This window comes from Cetorhinus maximus, chromosome 5 (assembly GCF_964194155.1).
Source record: "Cetorhinus maximus chromosome 5, sCetMax3.hap1.1, whole genome shotgun sequence".
NCBI lineage: Eukaryota > Metazoa > Chordata > Chondrichthyes > Lamniformes > Cetorhinidae > Cetorhinus > Cetorhinus maximus.
The window spans coordinates 131,013,571-131,038,656 of NC_135883.1; the positions used below are offsets into that span (position 1 = coordinate 131,013,571).

The window sequence follows — 25,086 nt, forward strand, 5'->3', positions numbered from 1 at the left end:
GGTACACCTGCTGATCCTCCTCCCTTTGACTCCTTGAGGAGAAGGGGTAGCTGGAGTGAAATCGAGCTGCTCTGCACCACTTTCACGTACACACAGTTGGAGGCCAACTATGGCATCAGTAATGGGGTTGAGCCCTTGCAGCAGTGCAGGAGCAACATCCTGGACCAAGATCTCCCTGGCGGCCGCCATCCTACCAGTGTTGACCTCGGTGCGTTGGCATGCCGACACTATCACCTCAGCCTGAAGGCGGACAGACTCCTCCATCATGCCTTGCAATCTAGGGAGTGCAGCGGACATCCATTCCTGATGTTCCCAAGCTTAGCTTTGCAGCTCCAGCAACTGTGACATGACCAAGTCCAGAGGCTCACCATCTGACTCGGGCTCAGCAAATTTCTGGCCTCCAGTAGTCCCCAAGTGCTGGACACCTGGGAAGTCCCTGCCACCAAGTGTTGCAGATCAGACAGTGCAATGTGCTCACAAGATTGTGATCCCGAGGCTACTGTAAAGCTAGGTCCCACCGAGGTGTATGTCCCTGCGCTAGTGGAGGGTATTGGTGAGCGCTGGACTTCAGGGAGGATGCCTCCAGATTCTTCTTCAGTGGTTTCTTCAGGGCTTGCTTGGAGGCCCTGGGTCATGGATTCTGTCAGCTGTTTCCCAGATGTGCCTGCAGAAGCAAGGGGAGATAATTAGTGGATGGCAGTGGCCCGTGGAATAGGACACATCACTCACAGCATGGTTGTCTGATGGATGTTACACTGCTGGATCCTCACTTGGTAGAGCAGCGCAGACCTCACCGTCAGCACAGGAACAGTCCAGATCCTCGCCAGCCAGCTGGATGACTCTATTTTCAAAGTCCGAGAGGGCCTAGATGTCAGGCATTCCTCCAAAGGTATGCAACCTCTCCCTATTGTGGTGTAGCAATGGAGACAGTGTAAGCATGATGCCTGCCAGGCCAGATGGTAAGTATGCCTGGTGTGGGTGGTGAGTGGTCCCATGAATGGGATGAGGACAATGAAGGTGTGTGAGAGAGAGTGAATGGTGATGTCCTTTGAACCAGCAGTCAGTGAGGGCCCTGTAGATGTGTGACTGGTTTGTGAGTGAGAGAGTTGAGAATGATGAGAAGAGTGACTTACCCTGGCGGAACAGAGATCATCATTCATCCTCTTGCGGCACTGGGTGGCCATCCTCTTTTCAAGGACGTTGGCACTGACCGCCACTGCCACCGTCTCCCAAGCCGGATTAATGAGGTTGCTGCCCATCCTGTGGCCAGAGCTGGGGTAGAGGACATCACAGCGAGCCTCCACTGCATCCAAAATGCGCTCGAGGAATGCGTCATTGAACCTGGGAGATGCAGTCTTTTTGCCTTTCAGGGCCATGTCTTCTTTGCAGCAATCGTGAGCTGGAAACACTGAGATGTGTGCATGAGGCTGGACTTTAAATATGGTGCCAAGTGTGCTGAAGCAGCGAGGTGATGGCATGGCAGGTGAATGAGAACCTGCCCGCCATGGAAACGGTGTGTTTCCCGGGAATGCATAATTAATGCGGCGGGTTTAGGATGATACGGCGTGAAAAACTGCCACTGCGGAAGGTGGGTAAAACGTTGCTTTACCTGCCCATTGCTGCACTTAGTGCAAATTTGGGACAAGAATTGTCCAAAGTGTTGTCAACAGGTGATGGAGCATCAAACCCACTGATGAGTGGCTGAAGTCAAGATTGTGTAGCATGAGGCAGGTAGCAGTCACTTTCATTTTGGCTGTTACTCCACAAAAGAAATTTAGGAAAAAAAAGTTAGTTTTAAGATTTATTTTTAGTTATTCAAAGAAGTAAAATAAAAGACCAAGATGAAAGCTAGTTAAGATGCTAATTAGCTGGCTTTGCCGTTGTCCTCACAGACTGTGACTAACAAGCACTTTGTTCATTTTTCTCACGAATCAAAAACACGTCACAACTATTGCAATGGAAATCATTTGATTTGTTTTTGAACAGAGAGGCACAAGGTACGAGATACAAGAGAGAATTACACAGGCTAGGCAGAAAGAAGCTTTTTGAAAAAGGAAGCCTGCAAGAACAGTTAAGTTTTTATACGGAAAGCTTCAAGGGCTTTTGTTAAGTTCAGAAACACTGAAGGAACAGTTAGAAGTCATTTACTTAAATCAAGTATGTAGGATCCACTGATGTGGGGAAGCGTGACATGTTCTTCATTTTTTCTCATTGCGGAAAGGCAATTTGTACTGTTTGAATTAAGCGACTTCAATCATAACTCATTCTACGTGATCACCTCACTGTGAAATAAAGCAGCTTATCGATTCATATTAGGATTATCTCACTAAGTGTTTGCTTTGTCCGCTTTTGCAATAATTGAAGCAGTGCACATGTGAAATATGTGAATTGATGATTCAGATAACAACAGGGCACAATTGTTAATATCCCAGGTTATACTATGTTACAAATATAGGGTAATGTGAGTCAACGTGCACGTAAGTGCTTAGGCCTCTCAGGAGCAACAGTTGCTACCTAAGGAACAGATTCTCATAAGTCTCTATACAGCAGATTCCAATTTAGAATATCTTGTACCATCACCCTGGTCAGTTATGAATACTTGTCTATTTTTCTCTGCTTTATCATCAGTGGATTTGTGGTTCTTGCAGAAATGTCAGTGTGTCAGTGTCAATGAAATGTTTTCTCATTTATAGGAACCTATTTTAGCAAACAGCACAACAGACAAATATAAAGTACCAGCAGAAATAATTTGTTTTAGAGAGAAAACAATAAACTTATTTGCATCTTATTTTATACAGTAACATCACAAATGTGGCTGTGGGTGCCTTATTTTTCTGTATGTGTAATATTTTTACCTCATCCATGATATATTATTTCATTGTTTTAGTATACAATATTGGTGACTGAACCATTGTCACCCTTCGATTGAGTAGGACTTTAGTAATCCAACATTTCATTCCAGGTTCCATACTACTCATGAACAATGGCACAGAAAATTAAATACTTGCTTACCGGTACATGATGTGTCATGTCAAGTCAGATATCTAAAACCTAAAATGTGAACTAATAAGGAGCATCTTTATCTGTTACAGAGGTTGGGAATTGACACAAAGTCCTCGCTTTAATGTAGAAACTTGCTGAGACGAAAGTGGAGCTGTGGTTTGATGCCTTTTACAAACTAAGATTTTTACCTGCTAGAATGCACATTTGCACATTTGTTCATTCTATGACACTGCCAATGGGGAATTCTTCCATGCAGCCTGGAGTGACTCCAACCCAAGAATTGATCCAATCATGGGGCCCTGAAATGCTGTACTATTGGCCAAGGGTTCAGAGAAAAGTCAAATCAGGTTTCCATTAGTCTATCTTTTTCTAACGTAAAGTTAGGGGGGGGTTTACTAATATGAAGGTAACGTCCCTTTTTAAGCAGGAGGGGGAGGCTTTTGCTATTTTTGGAAAATAGTGGTTTGCTTGAAATTTGAATATACTCGAGTTACATCTTTCTGAATGTATTATAAAGAAGAACTCTGTTTATAAAGTGCCTTTAATGTGTCCAAAACAAGTAACAAATACTTCACTGCCAGTTAAATTTTGGAAGAGTAGTCATTGTTGTAATGCAGGCAAGTACAGCAGCCAGCTTGAACTACTCCATCCAGAAGTCTACTCTATTTACTTATCTGTCTGTATGAAGAACATCATGACATCAGACCTAAATTTTCATTTTGTTAGTTTGAACCTATGTTTCCTTCTACTTGTCTCAAACTAATTTCTCAGATTTATCTTTCCCATATCTTTTACTATTGTACATAACTCTATAAGGTCACATCTGATTGGTTTCTTTCAAGGTTCAAGAGCCAAATCTTAAGGATCTTTCTCCTCGTTCTTTGATGAAGTATTTGAACATCTTCCCCTGTATCTTGCTAACTAGAAGTGGACAGTCAAGACATGGTTAGTAGAGCATCGTATGGCTTGCAGATATAATAAACTTTTTGCCCACAAACTTATTGCAATTTTTTTTCAGTATTCACTGAAAAAACATAACTTCACAAAAGGTTAAACCCAGGTATTTCAAAGAATGCCAAAATAATTCTTAATGCTCCAATTATTCAAGAACTTTAGAAAATATTTGCTTTGCTCACCATTTACAATTAAATCAAATGCATTATTTTATTTGTGTTTATGACTTTGCTGGTAATAACAAACAGCTGAAATCTTTCTTTTACACAGTACCTATGAACAATATATATGTTTTTCCAAAACTCATGATTTGGATGAAACATTGATCGGTACTAAGTTAAGCAATCACAATCACGAGTGTTGGGAGATTTACAATCAGCCTCAGGACCCAGGATGAGAAAGAGAGAAAAAAAATTCAGATACAGTTATCATTCACCAACCCCGTCTGTAATGTGCACGCATGCACACATGGATGCCAAGAAAGAACAAAAGCAACCTTGACTGTGATGTTTCCCACTATCGAATAATCTCCTGACACTTGCTAATGGTGATGTATGTACTGAAGAAGACCCATCACTTCAGGTATGGAGGGTGGGCAAAATGTTAACTTTTGAACTTGGCAAATATTCAGAAAATGCAGGAAGATTTCTGATCAACTCATAATAAAATGAAAGTTTGTAAGAACTCTCTTCATTTACAGAATGACTTTATTCACAGGTCTGCAAATTTGGACTCCTTTAGGAATTCCATGCACCTCCCAGACCTGTGAATGCTACCAGCAAAAAAGTAAAGAGCAGAAATATCGTGGAAACACCATTACCTCTGAATCACACACTATCCTGACCTGAACATTTCCTTCATCACAGCTGAATCAAAATCACTGAATTCGCTAGCACTATTGCTGTAGCACCATTACCACAAAACTACAGCAGTTCAAAAAGAAAGCCTAATATCAACTTCTTGGGACAACTAAGGATAAGCAATAAGGCATCTCTCACATTTATTTTTTTTAAGTGCTCATACTGCACTGAAAGAAATGGCAATCCAGTTTTGACTATCCCTTCTCCAAGCTAAGGGTTACGCAGAGGTTTACCAACAAACAAAATCTCTATATTGACTTACCAAGCTGTCTGGCAGCCTTCAAGAGATTTTTCATATTTTCACTGACATTTTGATGCTCATTCTGTGTCACTTTCTCAACTAAATGGGTTATATCTTTCCAGGTCAACTCTGTCTTGCAAGAGCAGTCTTTCATCTTTGATCTTTTGGCCTGTGAATGATATGTTGAAAAACAGATAAAAATGAGATAATAGATAATTAACTAACCTCTAGCCAGTAAACAAAAAACATATCCTAAAAAAGCCAAGTGATATCCCACATTGAGAGAAAGAAAATAAAATAACTTGGATTACAATAATCGTAAAACCCAAAATGCTGAGATTTCATATTCATGAGGACAATATAGTTTAAAGGTAATGACTTGTGAGCCATCATTTATGCAATAATATGAACCTACTGCACAGGAACAGGATTTTGATATTAATAGGTAGTTATTTTGTCTCTGCTATTTTAAGTAAATAGCCTAAAGTGTTGCACTCTGCCTTTATTCAATTGTAACAGGATTAATTAAAACTGCAGGCTTCCAAAAAAAAAAGCGCTTCATGTTTTCACTTAAACATAGTTCAGGCAAATAAGAGCTAAAAGCTCATATAATGTTGAGATATTTAATTATAAAAATAGATACACTGCTATTCCCAAAATTTCATAATTGTACAAAATCCAAATAGAAATAAAACTGGTGGATCGATTCTTAAACACCAGCTTCCTATCAAACGGCAAGTATGTCCAGCTATTGCTTCAATTTAGCAAGGCATTTTGCTATTCTACAGCAAGCATCATGCATCCAAGACTCAGCAGTGTTACTAGTTATGTCTGTTTATCAAGAAAACAAGGATGCATTTGGATATCTGTTAAAAGGGTTTCAGGTATCTCTTCATGAACTGTACTCAAATTCAAGGACCACTCGTACTCTTGTTATGAATCATAATTTACAGCTGCTTGGTAGCACAGAGCTTGAATATTGCTGAAAATAGAGACATGTTGCCGAAGCGTTTCGTCTTGCACTCATCAGGACAAAAGCAAGAATGCCAAATTTCAAACGCTCACAACAATTTGTACTACAGGAAAAAAGGGGTGCTGGCTACAGTAGAATAGTGGTGCTATTATTTGGAATGGAGTCAGTTATGGTGGCAGGTGGAAATGGGGAATTAGAAACAAAAGGCAAACACACACACACACACAAGAAAAGGGAGTTAAAGAAAGGGCAGAGAGAAGCAAAAGCAAGTACAAACCTGACTTGAAAAAATACACACACTAATTTGGAATATGCTAAATTTTTTTGCATGTTATGCCTGTGCTGGTTACAAGAAGGATATTGGTGAGTACGCTGGTAGATATTATATTTAATACATATGGGTCTTTGTGAATATACAATTTCTTTTTCTGGGTCTAACTGCCACAAAAATCTAACTTTCTGAAAAAAAACTAAATTCCAGAGGCTCATTAGGTCAAGTGGTCTCAGTGCTACAATGCTCCATAGGACCATCTGAACTAATAGTAATTAGGACCATGACTTCAAACTAACCTGGAAGTCAATCATTTCAACAAAGCTAAAGAAAAATGCTCGTAATACTATTCCAAACAATCCATTTTTACAACAAAAGACAGTCTAATTTCCAGACTGCAATTTCCAAACCGCCTATGGAACAGAAAGGTGGGGCCTGGTGAGTTAGAACAGCCATCTTTTTCAAAGAGGTGAACATGGAGCTTATCCTAGTGGTTCAACAAGATATTTTTTAAAAATCAGAACTGATGGTAGTCAACAGGCCCTGATGGCATGCAGCTGTTTAAGTCAGAGAGAAGAGTGTGTTTCTGGCCACAAGTTCTCAAGTCTGGCTAAATATGTAAAAATTTAGCAATCGACTGGAGAAGGTGCCAATGTAACAACTTAATAACAACTTAAGATACAGGTAAATCAGAAAACAATGATCCAGTTGATCCAGTTACATAAGAACATAAGAAATAGGAGGAGTCGGCCATTCAGCCCTTCAAGCCCGCCATTCAATGAGATCATGGCTGATTTTCTACCTCAACACCATTTTCCTGCACTTTCCCAGTATTCCTTGATGTCTTTAATATGTAGAAATCTATCGATCTCAGTCTTGAATAGACTCAATGACTCTGGAGCAGAGAATTCCAAAGATTCACCACCCTTGGAGTGAAAAAACTCATCTTGATGCTAAATGACCTGCCCTTATTCTGAGACTGTGTCCCCTGGTTCTAGACCCCCAGCCAAGGGAAATATCTTTCCTGCATTTATCCTGTCAAGCCCAACTAAGAGTTGTAGGGAAGCTCTTAGAATTTATAATTTGAGATAAAATTAGTGGGCACTTGTGAAATGCTTCAGTTCATCAGCAACAGCCACCGTGGATTTGTTAAAAGCAATTGCATTTGAAAAATTTAAGAGAGTTTTTTTTTGAAGAGCTGACCTTATGGGTTATTTAAGGGGATGCTGTCCAAATGGATTTTCTGAAGGTATTTAATAGGGTCTCTCAAGAGGCCAGTTAGAAAAATTAATGGATAGAAAATTGGCTGGCAAACAGGAAACAGGGCAGTTTACCTCAGAGGTCAGTGTAGACCCGCTTTTTTTTCCATGTTTGTGGATGATTTGGACTTAGGTTTAGTGAAGACAACCACCAAACTTGCTAATAGTGTCAAAATAAGGGGGAATGTAGTAAATTTCAGGACTACCGACAGATTTAGGGAATGGGAAAATACATTTTATTATGAAGTAATACATTTTAGGAAGAATGCTAAGATACACTCAATAGAAAGATATAGAACAGAAAACATACATGTTGAAATGCATAATTTCAGAAAATAATTTTAGACAAATAATCCAATAAAAAAACTAATTTGGAATTTAAGAATTAAGTGCTAAAGTAAAGATGAAATGGTTCCACAAAATAGTACAAAAAATTGGTTACATCACAATTATTGAAATTTTGGATGCCCCATTATAGAAAGGACAATAAAGCCATAGCAGGCATACAGCACAGGTGCATCAGGCTGATGCCTGGGAAGAAAAATATGGTTAAGAGGAGAGACTTGAGGCACTAATACAATTTTAGCATAAATAAATACGAGGAGATTTAAAAAAGGTTTTTAACAATATGAAGAATTATCTTCTCTATGAACCAATGACAAGGGGTTACCAATTTTAAATTGTCAAGAGTGCAGGGTGAGGTTAGGAAGAATTTCTTGAAGGTTGTTGAAACATGGAGTGCTTTGCCACAGGGAGTAGCTAATGCAAAGACTGAGATACTTTTAAGGGAAACTGGAGAAATAATTTTTTTATTAGAGGAAAATAATGGTTATTGCAAAACGTGAGGCCAGGAGATGAGGTTTGGATTGCTCAAACAATGAAACAGCATAGATATGATGGACCAAATTACCTCCTTCTGTACTTTAAGTTCATGTGAGGTAAATGCGAGGTCTTGTGGCACAATGGGAGCATTCCCGCCTCTGAACCAGAAGCTCCGGGTTCAATTCCCACTCTAGGATTTGATAGCTAAGGAAGGTGTGTTCATAATGCAGCCAAACAGATTAAGGATCAGATTGTAAATTCTTCCAACATATGTCAATGGTAGGTGGTAAAGAGCAAAGTGCCATTGAGCCATAAAGCCAAGAAGTGCAAAGGTATCAAATTAAGAGGACTTGTTTGGGCTTAGTTGTGCTGCCCAAAAGGTTGCTGCTAATATTCAGACTCATATGTGAAGAGCAGCTATTTAAGTTCAGATTCCTGAATATATCCTGCACCTACAGAATTGTAACAACAGGAAACATCACCTCCTTCAGGAAACAAGAAAGAAAACAGAACATAAACTCTCTCTCCCCCACCACACCCCAAACAACATTTGTGCATTACAAATGAGCGCAATAACCTGCAGTGTTTTCCAGACTGCAATCTTGCCTCAATTCAAACAACACTTAGGAACCATTCAGGTTTGTGCTGCCTCAGTTATTCTGGAGGGAACTGGTCAGTAAGCAAACCATTAATTTTGCCCTATTGTCCGAGGAAAAAATGATAGGAAATTCATATCATATAATGGAGACGCTGTGTATTTCAAGTTTGTCAGTTATTAATTTAGTGCTTCATGGTCCAAAGATAATCATTTGATTAAATACTTGCAAATCCCAAAACCATTCTTTGGGAGTTCATATTTGGGAGTAAATTGAAATTGCAAAACCTGACTTGTTAGTCTTTACTGTAGAGATCTAGCTACAGTCTTCAAAGATGTAAGTTGAACTTGTACAAAATATTATTGTAATGCAGACATGGTCTTATCACTGAAACAGTCTCTTGGATGCATTTGTCTTTGCTTGATTTTAAACTAGATCAGATTGAAATGGAAAACATAATTGCAAAAACCCACCATCATCTCTGAAGAATCTGCAATATATTCATCTTGTCTGGTGACATTTGAGAAGGAGCGCAAAGCTCCTGTTAGACGAGGTAGTTCCATTTAATCCTGACTCACTGATCCATAGGAAGAGTAATCAAATTGCTACTGGGATTTGCAAAATCTGCAGGCAGAACAAAAATGAAAAGTACATGAAACTATTCAACTGAGATACTGAGTTTCTCAATAAGAAAAATATAAACTCTGGCAGTTATAGCCAGAATGCAATACAGTTGAATCGGTCCGACCACATCACTGTGTAATGAAAACATAAAGTACAGCACACAAAGAGATACACATAAACCAGAACAATGACTAATTCTATTCCCTTTTAAAACGGTGAATGAATGCTATAACTGATAACTGTGTGTGAATGATGCAACCAAAATTGATTTACTACCATGGAACCAAATATCCACTGTACTTGGGCTAATGTGTTGCAGAAGAAAAGGTCAAAATCTCTTTTTTCCCCTTAAAATAATGCATTATCTGTGCCTGATTGTGGAAGCTGTGGACCCAAAAAATGCCACCTGTTGCATGTATTCAGAAGATTTGATTTTCAGTGTAGTTAAGTTGAGCTGCATACACCCTCAACCTCTAGACTCTGGTGTTCGCTATTATGTCTGCCAATCCTGAAGGAACCAGTAGCAGCCAACTTACAGATATAAAAAACTGTATTCAATTTTAAAACAAAAAAAAATCCACCTGTGCAAAGGCACCTTTCAAAATGAAGCTGTGAACCCTTTGCAACATTCATCATTCTGCATTATCTTCAATTATGTCCATGCAGTCACCTTATCTGAACAGCGTTGTACTTATAGCATTAACATTTTTAAGTAATTTACACTACATTTATAACAATGCTCTTTCACTCTCCATATGGCCTAATGCAGAAAGACACTCTGTCTATTCTCAAACCAGAAAGTCCCAGGATCAATTTCCAGTCTGTACCAATTTAGCTAATTCCAAGTGAGTAGCAGGATGTTACAAAAGGTCTTAACACACTAGAAAAGGGGGAAAACAAATATCAGCCATGACTCCCAATCTGGATGCCAAAAAATGTGCTTGTGTGGACATCAGTTGAAGCCCTCCATGATCAAATACCATGCAACACTGATGACAGATTTTGTGCACTTAGTTCCTGCTGGAACAGGAACTCAATTTACTAGTTGGAGAGCTTTGCCAAGACTCCTGCCCTTTGCCACGGCATTAGTATCCTGCCTCTAGGTTCCCCGATCAGTCAGGGAGGGCAAGCAGGATGTTCAAAACCTATTGCAGTTCTCAATTATCTCAGCTTTGCTGAAAAGTCACAGGCGTGAAATATTAACTCTGTTTCTCTCTCTACAGATGCTGCTGAGCACTTTCTATCAATTTCTATTTTTCTCTCAAGTATGAAAGGAAGTGAGCAGCAGAAATGTGGCCCCTCCAGCCTGGAGACAGTGCATCAAAAGGATCAAAGGTATGGTTGTCAAATTTGCTGACAACAGAAAGATAGGTAGTAAAGTATATTGTGAAGAGGTCATAAGGAAGCAACAAAGCAACATAGATAGGTTAAGTGAGTGGGCAAGATCTGGCAAACGGAGTATAATGTAGGCAAATGTCTATTTTGGTAGGAAGAATTAAAAAAGCTTATTATCTAAATGGTGATAGGTTGCAGAGCTCAGAGATTCAGAGGGACCTGGGTGTCCTAGTGCATGGATCACAAAAGGTTAGCATGTAGGTACAGCAGGTAATTTGGAAAGCTAATAGAATGTTATCATTTATTGTGAGGGGAATTGGTTACAAAATTAGGAAAGTTATACTTCAATTGTACAGGGCATTGGTGAGACCACATCTGGAGTACTATGTACAGTACTGGTCTCTTTATTTAAGGAAATATGTAAATGCACTAGAAGCAGTTCAGAGAAGGTTTACTAGAACAAATAACAGGAATGGGCGGGTTCTCGTATGAGGAAAGGTTGGACAGATTAGGCTTGTATCCACTGGAATTCAGAAGAGTAAGAGGCGACTTGATCAAATCCATTAAGATCCTGAGGAGTCTTGACAGGGTCGATGTGGAGATGTTTCCTCTGGTGGGAGAATCCAGAACTAGGGGTCACTGTTTAAAAATAAGGAGTCGCTCTCAGAGGGCTGAGTGTCTTTGGAATGCTCTTCCGCCAAAGGTGGCGGAAGCAGAGTCTTTGAATATTTTTAAGGCAGAGCTAGATAGATTCTTGATTAACAAGGGGGTGAAAGGTTATCGGGGTAGGCAGGAACGTGGGGTTGAGGTTACAATCAGATCAGCCATGATCTTATTGAATAGCAGAGCTGGCTCAAGGGGGCGAGTGGCCTACTCCTGCTTCAGGATGTCAGGAAAGGTGAGTGGCGTTACACCTTCAAAGCCCTACACTCTGACTTTATCAGCATTCTCCTGTACAGCAGTCCTCAGGATAACACACCTTGCAGCTCGATTTTTGGTCACCTGTTCTAATATCTCATTATGACTCAGTGTTAAATTTTTTTTTGTAAAGTTGCTGTGAAGCACCGTGGGATGTTTTATTAAAGGTACTATAAAGTAGAGGGGGGGAAATATTAAGGTGTTTGGCATCCTTGAAAGTGGATAAATCACCATGCCCAGACGAAAGGTATCCCAGGCTGCTAAGGGAAACAAAAGAAGACATAGCAGAGGCTCTGACCATTTTCCAGTCCTCTGTGGCTCTAGGCATATAACTGCTACCACTGTACAGTCATTTTAAAAAAGGAGGAAAAGTTAGCTTGAGTAATTACAGGCCAACCAGCCTAACCTTTGTGGTGAGCAATTACTGGAAAAAATCTGAAAGAGAGACATGGATTAATCAAAGACAGTGAGCATGAATTTGTTAAGGGGACGTGATGCCTGACGAACTAGGTTGAATTTTTTGAGGGAGTAATGAGGATGCTTGATGAGGGTAGCGCATCTGATTTAGTCTACATGAGTTTTAGCAAAGCTTTTGACAAGGATCCAGAGAACAGGCTGATCAGTAAATTAAAAGCTCATGGGATCCAAGGGAAAGTGGCATTTTGGATCAAAAGTTAACACAGTGGTACGGAGCAAAGGGTTATAATCAGCAGGTGTTTGTGTGACTGGAAGGTTGTTTCAAGTGGGGTTCTGTCGGGCTCAGTATTTATCCCTGGCTATAAATTGGCCATGTGTTGATACTGAGGAAGAAAGCTGTAGACTGTGGGAAAATATCAATGGATTGGTCAGATGGGCAGAAAAGTGTCAAATGGAATTCAATCCAGAGAAGCGTGAGGTAATGCATGTGGAGGGAGAAATAAGACAAAAGAATTTACCATTGATGGTTGGATTCTGAAAAGCACAGAGGAACAGGAGGAGCTTGCAGTCTATGTCTACAGATCTGTGAAAATAGCGGAACAGATAAATAAGGTGGTCAAGGCATACAAGATAGCTTAGATTATTGAGTAGGGAGGATACATTTGAACTTTATGAAACACCAGTTAGACCTCAGCCAGAATTGTGTACACAGTTCCGGTCACATTACAGGAAGGGTGTGATCATACTCAAGGGTACAGAAGAGATTCACAAGGATTTTGCCAGCAATGGAGAATTTTATAAAGAAAGATTAGATCGACTGGGTTTATTTTATCAGACGGGGATGCTGGGGGTGAGGGGAATAAAATTTTGAAGGGCCTGGATAGAGTGAATAGGAAAGATTTTCCTTAGCAGAGAGGTCAATAACCAGGCATTTGGTGGAAGGTTAAAGGGGAGTTGAAGAATTTTTCACTTAAGAGTTTGGGGGTTTTGAACTCCCTGCCTTAAAAGCGTGGTAGAGGCAGAAGCCCTCATCGTATTTAAAAAATACATGGACTGGTTATTGAGGTGCCACAACCTACAGGGCTATATACCAAGAACCGAAAAGTGGGATGAGGACAGACAGCTGTTTTTTCCAGCCGGCATTGACATGATAGGGCACAGAAGGATTCCATTTGGCCTAAGTCTATGTTTCTATAAATGCTAGTTGTTGGTGGTGGTTCAAGCCAGCCTACCAAAGCTTTTTGTTAAAAACTCCTTCTTTCAAGGCTCAGCTCCAATGGTTCAGCTCCAATGGCATGAACTGCCCAAAAAGCAGTGGAGACTGGGACATGGAATATATTCAAGGCTAAGTTAGACAGATTTTGGATCTACCAGGGAGTCAAGCAGGGTGACTAAACTCCCAGCAAAACATTTGAAGGACACTTTAGCGTCAGCACAAATCTGAGAGGGCAGAGAGGGTAAGAGCAGGGGGTGCTGCTCCATAAGAACAGGCTTGTGGACTCAGAGACGTGATTACCCTGAGTGCAAATCAACACATTCCCAGGGCCAACGCATGTGTAAGAAAACTGGTCAACATATTCGCAAAACAAAACACTGGCCGAAGCACGCAGAGCTGAAATTCTGCCAGGCAAAAAGCAGAATTATGTGACAGTTCTGGAAAATCTAGGACAGTTGGTTACCCTGACATCAAAGGTTACGTGGAACAGGCAAGAAAGTGGAGTTCAGGCCACAATCAGATCAGCCATGATCTTAACTGCAAAGCAAAGCAGGGTCAAGGGGCCAATTTGCCTTCTCCTGCTCCTATTTGCATGTTGAGTAAGGGGAGAATTCCCCAAGAAGGATGCAGGTCTTTTAATACTGTGTCTAATCCTACAATTTTCTCTAAACTTTCAGTCAAAACATGACTTTGCCTGTGATTAAACAATCGTGTGCTCCTATAGTTCATAGGTTTCAATCCAGTAAAAAAAATTCAAACCATCTATTAAGGCTCAGAAATCTCAATTTGACTGAAAATTATTCAAGGGCTCAAATCACAGGAAAACCACGAACGAAATTTACAATCATTAAAACGTAGACAATTCCCTTTATTTTTTAAAAGAATACATTCGAAACAGCTTATAAACATCTGCTACATTTCACTCTGGGTTCATTGTAAAACTCGAGTGCTCCCAAATATGATATCCTGCGACGGTAAAGGTCACTTGATCAACAAAGCAAAACGTTCAGCCTATTTTCCCCAGGTAATTGCATAGTTGTATAAGCAGGAGTGGTGGCATTACACAGAAACATGTCGGCACTTTCAGATTCACTTCCAAAAAGCCACGTCCATACATCACCTCACGTGTGACCATTCAGTCCACCAGCCACAGCCTTCCAGGAAGTGTGGCAGGGAGCATGCGCAGTTGCTGCAAAGCCCGCCGGGACTTGTAGTTCCCCGCCCCCGCCGGCAAACTCAGTTGCTATTTAGGCCACACACACACTAAACACTTTGCTCTGACTGATTTGCCCCCAACCCCGACAAACCTCTTCTGTTTCCACCCCCTCGACTGGAACCAAGCCAGCCAGCGTGTCAGCATTATTTCTATTTATCGCCACTCTCCCTGTCCATCTTACCCATTCAGAGTAAGGTACACCTACCGCTATAAACTCCTCGCAGCGCGCACACACACACACACACCGGCTGGGGAAGCCGACTGCTCCTGCAGCCACTGCCGTCACTGCGTAACTCTGCGTGCCGCGTGCGTACCGGGGGGGGGGGGGGGGGGAGGGGCTAAGTCCCCGATTCTTCCCCACCTGTGACGCTGCGAAGACCGGCCTCCTTTGTATGACGCCATCGGGGTTCTGCGGCCCGGCAGTTAACGGCCGTCGGCGTGAACCGCTCCGCGCATGCGCCCCTGCTGAAACTGCAAACGAGTGGCGGATCGGGGAGAAAGCGCATGGGATTGTGGCCCAGGTACTTCTCAGTCAAGTTCCGTGCAAAATGTAACGGCACCTGAAAGATTGGCAACCCCCACGCTTAATAATTGTTCGCGCTCTGAGCTGGAGAGGAGGGCTGACAGTCGTTAGCGTTCATTATAAAAAGCAAAATACTGCGGAGGCTGGAAATCTGAAATAAAAACAGGAAATGCTGGAAAAGCTCAGCAGGTCTGACAGCGTCAGCGGAGAGAGAGAGAAACGGAGTTCACTTGGAAACTCCGTTCCCCTCTCTCCACAGATGCTGCCTATCCTGCTGAGTTTTTCCAGCATCTCCTGCTTTTATTAGCAATCATCATCTGGCTAAAAGTGTACTTACGCTGTTTATTACTAGACTTAAATTTCCCTGGTTTTAATCTTTGAGTTTTGATGGACAATTGGCGTTGCAAATGCGAAAGCGACGTGATGAAAATCACAGGGAGGTGTCAACGCGAGATTCTGATTTTGCAAAGCTAACGGCAGAGTGGCACACATAGGACAGCAACTTGTGGCAATTCACAGGGTATCGTCCTGGCTACAAGTTGCTGGCTGTTTTTTAAGGGTTTGTGTTGTTTCAGCAAAATCTGCCCTATAATGTCTGCATCACTGCTCAGATTAAATTATCTGAATTATGTCAATTGTGCTTTATGAAGGCAACGCAGAAGTAACTGCACAGATGTCAGTTAAGTAAGTACACAACATTGATGATTTCAGACGAACGAAGAAAAAAGATCCAACCTGGCCAATTAATATTGCTACTCCAAATAATCAGCAAAGTGATGGAAAGAGTTGCCAACTGAACCTTCAAGCAACTATTGCCACCAAACTACTCTGGCCAATGATCAGTTGATGTCAGGACCACTCAGCTCCAGATCTCATTACACCAAACATGGACACGAGCTGAATTCCAGAGGTTAGGTGAGATGGTTGTGGGGGAGTAAGCCTGACTGATTGTGGCACTAAGGGACATAATCAAACTAAAGTCAATGGGAATCATGGGGAAAAGTCTCCAGTGGTTAGAGTCATATTTGGCACAAAGGAAGATGGTGTGGTTGTTGAATTCTAGTCATCTCAGTCCCAGAACGTTGATGCAAGAGTAGCTCAGGACAGCGTCTTTTGTTTAACTATGTTTACCTGCTTCCTGAATGGCCTTTCCTCCATCATTGGGTCAGAAATGGGACATTCACTGGTGGTTGTACAGTATTTAGCTCCATTCGCAAATTTTTTAGATATTGCAGCACGCTATGTCTACACGTAGTATGACCTGGACGAGATCTAGACTTCGGCTGATAAGTGACAAGTTCACATTAAATGCTAGATAATGATCATCTTCAACAAGAGAGAGCCTAACCACCTCCTTTTGGCATCAGCAGTGCTGAGTTCACTGCCATCAAGACCTTGTTGGTTACCAATGACCAAAAACTCAATTGGACCAGACAAAGAAGTACCATGGTTAATAATCAGATCAGAATCTAAGAATATTCTGTGGTAAGTGGTTCAGTTCCTGATTCCCCAGATTGTCTCCCTCACCTACAGGGCATGTCAGGATTGAGATAATACACACAGCAGACAGTGGAGTGTACTCCACAGGGTGCTTTGCGGCAAATCATCAAAGTTACTTCAGCAGCACCTCCCAAATTTCCAAAGGGCACCAACTAGAAGGTGTATTGGAGTACTGTCAGCTCCAAGCCACACAGCACCCTGCCTTTGGTATATTTAGCTGTTCTTTCATTGTTACTAGTTATAATCCTGGAACATCCCATTTTACAACATTGTGGAAGCGCATTCATCATATGGCTTTAAGCGGTTCAAAATGGCAGCACACCATCACCTTCCCAGTCAAATATAGGTGGACAATAAATGCCAGTCTTGTCAGCAATGCCCGCATTCCAGAGGTGAATTTTTAAAAAATCATCTTGTATGTTTCATTCAGAGGACTAGTCTCACAGGAGATGTCGTGCAGATGAGTCTAACATTAAAAAAAAGTGAATTTTGGTTTCAGTTTACTGGGTTTGTCTAGTTTAGGCATAGACATTGGTCCATTCAAATTTACATTTTGCAGAAAGCTTTCTTGAGAAACAACCAGTTGTCCTGCAGAAAATAGTTTCCTGTTTTTTTTGGGACAAGAAATCACAAACACTTTCCGGTATCTAGCTCCTTGCAAATTTAGACATTGTTTCTACTATGTGATACCTGTAGAATTGCAGCAGCTGCGGTAACTATTTGTATGGACCCAAGGAAAACTGGTTCGCAAAGGCTTGCAAAAATGAATGGTGACTATATTTTCAGTGTTACCACTTCCCTGGCAGATGATTCAATCATGCACTGAAAGATGAATTTCTTCTATTTCACAGTTGGACATCCTTGAAACGGTGGCTGATTGATAATATATGTGAAACTGCCACAAAAATGAACTCCATTTATTTTTTTAACTACTAGTTTAGTTAGTAGCTGGGAATGATAATGCTTTTGATGGATCTGTTCTTGCAGCGTGAATTTTTTCCAACCATATCCCATTGCATAGAATGTTTCCTACATTACAACAGTGACTACAGTTCAAAAGTACTTTGTTGGCTGTGAAGCACAGGGACACCCTGAGGTCATGAAAGGTGTTATATAAAGACAAGTCTTTCCTTATATAAGGATTACTGAATTAGCCACAGTGTGTGGAAATGATGAATAAAGAAGGTTTAAAATAAAACAAACTCATCTTGCATAGTTTGTGTCATAGTTCAATGTTTTGCATCCTCCATATGTGGTATTTCCTCCCAGCTCTGCCTTCAGTGCTTGTAGGGGTGCAACAGTAATATTTTGTTAGTATAAAGGCAAAATTTTGTTAGTTACTGCAGTAGTAGGGTCTGGTACATACAGGGTTAATGTGGGACTGAGCACAGTACCACCCACTCAGTGATGTAAGAGGGCACATGACCCAGAGTCAGGGTCAGTCTAGAGATGGACAAAGACCTAGGATGGAGTCAGCTCCATACCTGTACCCTTCACTACATATGTATATAGTTATGAGTTGTTAATAAAGAATTCCTGTTAATTTACTCAAGGCTACAAAGCCTCCTTCATGGTGTCCAGAGCAGGATTCTTCATGGTGTCAGTGTTTGGATCAAAAACCCTTATCCTCACAAGCATGCAGAAAAACTAAGAAAAAGGACACCTTCAACAGATTCTGAACTGAAACAAGCTCCCAACTGAAGCTATAGATGCAGAGAAAATTCACCAGAAAGAAAAAGCTTCAGAGACAGAAAAGCCTGAATCTCCCTTGGAGATCCAGCTTCAGCAAGCAGAGCTCATAGCCTGCAAGGGTGAGATAATTTTTTTTAAATTCCAGGCCAGCCTGTCCTGAGAAACCCCTTTTCATTTATTCAGTCAGAAACATCATTTGAAAGAAACCTGTCGCAAATCCCGATCCCCGACTCCGAGTCTCAATGTGTGGCTCCCGAGTTCAGCAAAGGAAAAATATTAATAATGTATTTTATCTACTTGGGTACCTTGGGACTATCTGATTTCCTAAACAGCAGGTCTGCGGCCCTTTTCTATGCACCTCGATTCGCAATGCTATACCGCTGATTAAATTAAGTCGGCAGCTCGGTGACCCATGTAGCCATTGCGGAACCTTCTTCTTCAGCCTGAAGCACACTGCCGCCATTTTGGAAAGCTCGCCAAAAACCGGCAAGCGCTGGAAGATCCATTGTTCGGCAGTGAACGTCAATTCTCAGAACTGTGCCCACACTTTTAAAAATCCTCAAAATGGATTGTAATTCCACACTTCCAGCTCCACTGGGATTCACTAATGGTCCGGACTAGCCACACAATTGGAGTCTTTAGAGGAGAAGATTTTTAAGATGCAAAATTGCTGCAGGTCTGCCAAATTTCATGGTGTTTTAAAATCCTTTGTTTAAAATATTCAAGAGAGCCAAATTCAATAAGAGAGTCCAGCTGCCTGGGCAACCTGTCGATTCCTTCATAAGCAATCTCTACAGGCTGGCAAGAGGGATGCGAATATGGCAATTTAAAGTCTGAGCTTGTCCGAGACAGAATTGTGCTGGATATTGCAGATGACTCACTCTCTCACCTCCCACCAGCGAAAGATGATCTTACCTTAAATGAGGGTATCCCATCACTGTCCTGACTTGTGCCTTGTAGATGGTGGACAGGCTTCGGGGAGTCTGGAGTTGAGTTACTTGCTGCAGGATTCCTAGCCTCTGACTTAGTCTTGTAGCCACAGTATTTATATGGTTAGTCCAGTTCAATTTCTGGTCAATGGTAACTCCCAGGATGTTGATAGTGGGGAACTCAATGATGGTAATGTCATTGAATATCAAGGGGGGATAGTTAAATTCTCTCTTGTTGGAGATGGTCATTGCCTGGCACTTTTGTGGCACGTATGTTACTTGCCACTTGTCAGCCCAAGCCTGGATATTGTCCAGGTCTTTCTGCATTTGGACATGGACTGCTTCAGTATCTGAGGAGTCACAAATGGTGCTGAACATTGCGCAATCATCAGCAATCATCCCAGCATTTGACCTTATGATGTAAGGAAGGTAAGTGATGAAGCAGCTGGAGATGGTTGGGCCTAGGACACTACCCTGAGGAACTCTTGCAGTGATGTCCTGGAACTGAGATGATTGAACTCCAACAACCACAACCATCTTTCTTTGTGCTAGGTATGACTCCAACCAGCGGAGAGTTTTCCCCCTGATCCCCATTGACTCCAGTTTTGCTAGGGCTCTTTGATGCCACACTCGGTCAAATGCTGCCTTAATGTCAAGGGCAGTCACTCTCACCTCACCTCTTGAGTGCAGCTCTTTTGTCCATGCAAGCCATACTTGGCTTATGCATGACACAGGTGTTATACTCCAGAAAGCCAGCTGATGAAGGACAGAACTGGAGTTATAAAGGAACTATCATATTTTTCCTATCATATATATTGTGGGATGCCTTAAAGCAGTCTTATGCTTGTGTGTGTGTCTGTTTCTGTGTGTGACAAATTTACTTAAACTGCAGACAGTCAAACTGCAAAGTTTGAATCACCCAAAGGGGTTAATTGTAAAAAAACAGGCATTTGAAATGTTAATGGACGAACTAAGTAAGATGCAGTGTGAATGAAATTTGCATTTTTAGATAAGTGGAGAGGTTGTTGGCTTTTCAAAGGGACATGATAAGATGTTTACAACTGGCAAGATAAAAAGGGCAAAGTTATTATGTTTATTTTTCCTATAAGTGTTGGCCATAATGACAATATGGAAGATTTTTATATTCTGGGCAAAGTACATTCCAAAGACAGGATTTACAGATCCATGGGATTTACAGATCAAAAGGGAGAGATATATTTAAAGAAGAATGGAAGGCTGTATATGGGGCGGCCATGTGAGATCTTGACTTTGTGAAACGGACTTGTGAAGAAGCAGCCTCTAGCCACCTCAGAGAGCCGTGCTTGCTTGTTCCAGAGTGCAAGGTTTTCTTTTTAGAAGCCTTGGAAATCCATTGTCCCGTGAGAGAGAGAAAGAAGCTGTGAAATATCTCCCTTATAGAAACAGTGGATGCTTGTAGTAATCTTGCTGGATGTTTTATAGATTAATAATCCATTTTGGCAGTTGCCTAAATAGGGTGAGTAGCTGGGAGCCTAGTTAAGTATAAACCTTATGGAAACTGTTATGAAACCAAATGTAACTGTGTAACAGAAATCTTGTGTGGTTACGTTTTCTTCTCTTTTGTTAATAAATGTTTTAAGTTAATTTTTAAAATCTCTAAAGGTGGGAGTGAACTCATTACTTCTGACTTCAGTGCACAAACCTCGTAATAAATACAAATTGCAAAATCATTGTGATGGCATGGCTAAGTTTCCCTCTGGGATTTGGTCACTCTGGCACATACCACTGCCATATCATAACAGAGTCAATCTTTGCACACTTTTATAAGCATTTATTTAGAGTTGCACATTACAAGCATGCAGCACATCACCCAACAACAACATTTTCAATTTGTGTTTATTTATAACTCTTTCAAGTTATCAACAGATCGCATGTAACTCTTTCAAGTACATTCACAGTTCTTGGTTTCTGGAAGTGGGACATGAACCCACAACCTTCTGATTCAAAGGCGAGGGTGTTATGAACTGAGCCACAGCTGACACCTCTGTGTTTATTTATACTCTTTCGAGTTATCAACAGTCACAGATTGCAACTCTTTGAGTACAATTATAGTTCTTGGTTTTCTGGGAGTGGGACATGAACCCACAACCCTCTGATTCAAAGGCGAGGGTGCTATGAACTGAGCCACAGTTGACACCTCTGTGTTTATTTATATGGGCACAAGTGAAACTCCAGTTAATGCCCATCACCTGCATACAATTAAACACAACTAATATAGAATTAACAACAAGAAAGGAGGTGCTTTTCGACTCAGACATTTTGAGGCAACAACATGCCTCCTAAAGATGACAAGAAGAGGAAATATGGAGACAAAGGGGGCAAAAAGGATAATGACCCAGTAAACAAGACTGGAGGCAAGAAGTGGTCAAAAGGAAAAGTAAGGGACAAGCTGAACAACTTGATCCTTTTTGACAAAGCCACATATGATAAACTGTTGAAAGAGGTACCAAACTACAAACTCATCATGCCTGCAGTCATCTCTGAAAGACTAAAGATCAGAGGTTCTCTGGCCAGGGCTGTCCTGCAGGAGCTGCTTGCGAAAGGTATGATCAAGCTGGTGTATAAACACAGAGCACAGGTAATTTACACACAAAACACCAAGGGAGGGGATGCACCTGCTGCTGCAGATGACGTGTAAACAGGTTCTGGAATGGATCCCAAGTGAGGATATTTAGATACAAGTGTAAAATAAAAATGAAACTGTTGTACTACAAAAAAGAAGAAAGGAGGTACCATGTAGTTCATTGTTCCACACCATTAAGCCATTCCAACATTGAAAACATCTCTAGCAGGTGCCGCAGTCTGGATAGTTTATACTTGATTTTGAATCCTGCCTGGATCATCTCCAGCAGTGATTCACTGAATCTTCACAGAATCTTTACAGTGCAGAAGGAGGCCATTCAGCCCATCGAGTCTGCACTGGCTCACTAAAAGAGCACTCTACCTAATCCCACTCCCCTGCCTTATCCTTGCAACCTTGCACATTCATTCTTTTCAGATAGCAATCCAATTCCCTTTGAATACCTGAATCGAACCAGCCTCCACCACCCTTTCAGGAAGTTCGTTCCCGACTCCAACCGCCCTCTGGGTGAAAATTTTTTCCTCACATCACTTCTACTCCTTTTGCTCATTATTTTGAATCTGTGCCCTCCAGTTCTTGATGTCTTCTTGAGTGGGAACAGTTTCTCACTATTTACCCTGTCCATACCCCTCAGGATCTTGAACACCTCTGTCAAGCCTCCTCTCAGCCTTCTTTGCTCCAAGGAAAACAGACTCAACCTCTCCAATCTATCCTCACAGCTACAGTTGGTTATTCTAGAATCATTCTTGTGAATCTCCTCTGTACTCTCTCCAAAGCCTTCACATCCTTCCTCAAGTACGGCACCCAGAACTGGACACAGTATTCCGGATGAGGCCTCACTAGTGTCTTATACAAGTTTAACTTGACCTCCTTATTCTTGTACTCAATGCCCCTATCAATAAAACCTAGGATACCATATGCTTTATGAACTGCAACATGAACTCTCAACATGCCCTGTCACTTTCAATGACTTATATACATATACACCGAGATTCCTTTGTTTCTGCACCTCCTTTAGAGTTTCTCCCTTTATTTTATACTATCTGCCCACATTCTTCCTGCCATAGTGAATCACCTCATACTTCTCTGCATTGAACTTCATCTACCATTTGTCTGTCCAATCCACCAATATGCCTATGTCCTTTTGAAGTTCAAGGCTATCTTCATCACAGTTGACAATACTTTCAATCTTCATATATCCACAAATTTTGAAACCATGCCCTACACACCACAGTCTAGGTCATTAATATATATCAAGAAAAGCAAGAGCCCCAACACTGACCCCTGGGGTACTCCACTACAGACCTTCCTCCAATCTGAAAAACAATCATTTATCACTACTCTCTGTTTCTTGTCAGTCAGCCATTTTCTTATCCAAGTGCTGACTTTCCCTTTTATTCCATGAGCTAAAGTATTGCTCACAAGTCAAATCAAAAAATGAAAATGGCCCTAAAAAGAAAATACAGTTGGTTGATACACATCAAAGCAGTAAATTGGGCAATTTTCCCCATTCCTGCAGCTCAGGATGTTGAATCTCCTGATCACAGTGAATGCAGGAAAATTGAATAGGGAGGGGCACACCTCTACACCCCTCAGTATCCTCCCATTTAATGTGTATTCCTTTTCCTTGTTTGCCCTCCCCAAATGCATCACCTCACAATTCTCTGCGTTGAATTCCATTTGACATTTTTCTGCCCATCTGACCAGTCCATTGATATCATTGATATTAATATTGCATTGATATTGGTGTCAGGTTCATGAACTCGAATTGAAAATCAAACTGTTTTTGTCCTCACATGTTACTTTCCCACCCAGCTTTACATCATCAGCCAACATGGATACCCTGCACTCGTCACTTCTTAGAAGTCATTGATATAGATTGTAAATAGCTGAGTTTCCAGCACCGATCTTTGCGGCACTCCATTGGTAACATCATATCAACCTAAAAGTTGGTTTTGCTCCCTGTTTATTGTCTTTTAACCAATCCAGGAGATGGATTTTAGATGACTGATTTTAGCTGAGACGTGGTAATCAGTCTTTTGTCTCTGCAACCACAGGAGATTAAAGTTCAGTCTTTTGCATTTTTCTTATCTCCCTTTCAAGTGTCTCTGATTGAAGAAGGCCCTGACACCTTTTCAGGTGCGACATTCCATATTATCTCAGGACAGGTCTATCAGTATAATCCACATAGGAATTTTTCCAGAAAGCAGTCACTTTACATTATCAGCCATCTTTTGCTCTGTAATCAGCTTTTCATGACACCTGCTAATTACATCCTCAGATGTTATCCTCTATTAAGTTGACAGACACTATTTCCCCTTCATAAAACCATAGGCAGAATGTTCGGGTCGGCGAGCAAGGGTGGGGCCTGCTCGCCAACGCGTGAAATGACACGCGATGATGTCAGGCGTGCGTCCCGACGTCATTGCGATATTTCATTTAGCGGGCGCACGCCGGAGTCGGTTGCGCGCCCGCCGAAATATCAACAGCCAATAAAGACCATTAAGAAATCAATTAAAGCAGTTAAGAATGCTGCCCGTCCAACCTTAAGGTTGGCGGGCAGGTGAAGAGCCCAGGCGACCTTCGCATTTTTCATGAAACCTCTCCATGGGCGGGATGAGGTTTCATGAAGTGTTTAAAAATTGAATAAAATGTTTTTTAAAAATTCATTGGCATGTCCCAGCTCATGTGATCACATGAGGGGGCAAGTTTTAAAATTTTTAAATTTCCTTATTTACATGTTTAAAACTTTAACTAATCTCCCTGAGGCATCTCTGTGCCTCAGAAAGATTTCTGCGCTCTTTCGCACGCATGCGCGAAAGAGCACAGGCCCCGACTCAAGGAATTCCCGTCCCCACAGGGAGCACTCAGCGCTTCTGAGCGCGTATCACGCTGGGCAGGCCTTAATTGGCCTGCCCACGTAAAATGGCAGCGTGGACCCGATCAGGGGCAGCGATCGGGTTCACGCCCGTCCCCGCCTGCCCCTGCACAACACCCCTCCCCCCCGAATGGGGGGAAAATTCTCCCCCATGTTGACTCTGACTAATCATAATTTCCTAAATGTCCTGTCACCATTTTCTTAGTATGGGATTCCAGCATTTCTCCAGGGACTGACGT

The 25,086-nt window shown here is 41.5% G+C and overlaps 1 protein-coding gene and 1 pseudogene across 1 annotated transcript in view; one reads left to right on the forward strand and one right to left on the reverse strand.

Moving 5' to 3' along the window:
* ascc3 (activating signal cointegrator 1 complex subunit 3) overlaps positions 1 to 15,022 on the reverse strand; it is a 634,438-nt gene extending 619,416 nt beyond the window's left edge. The window contains exons 1-3 of the mRNA XM_078542487.1: positions 14,911 to 15,022; positions 9,453 to 9,603; positions 5,080 to 5,227 (exon numbers count right to left, since the gene is read on the reverse strand). Of these exons, the coding sequence (XP_078398613.1) occupies positions 5,080 to 5,227; positions 9,453 to 9,542 (238 nt within the window). The 5' untranslated portion in view covers positions 9,543 to 9,603; positions 14,911 to 15,022. The remainder of the gene's footprint in view (positions 1 to 5,079; positions 5,228 to 9,452; positions 9,604 to 14,910) is intronic.
* A 6,630-nt stretch (positions 15,023 to 21,652) lies between these two features.
* LOC144680365 (small ribosomal subunit protein eS25 pseudogene) lies at positions 21,653 to 22,098 on the forward strand (annotated as a pseudogene).
* The last annotated feature ends 2,988 nt before the right edge of the window (positions 22,099 to 25,086 follow it).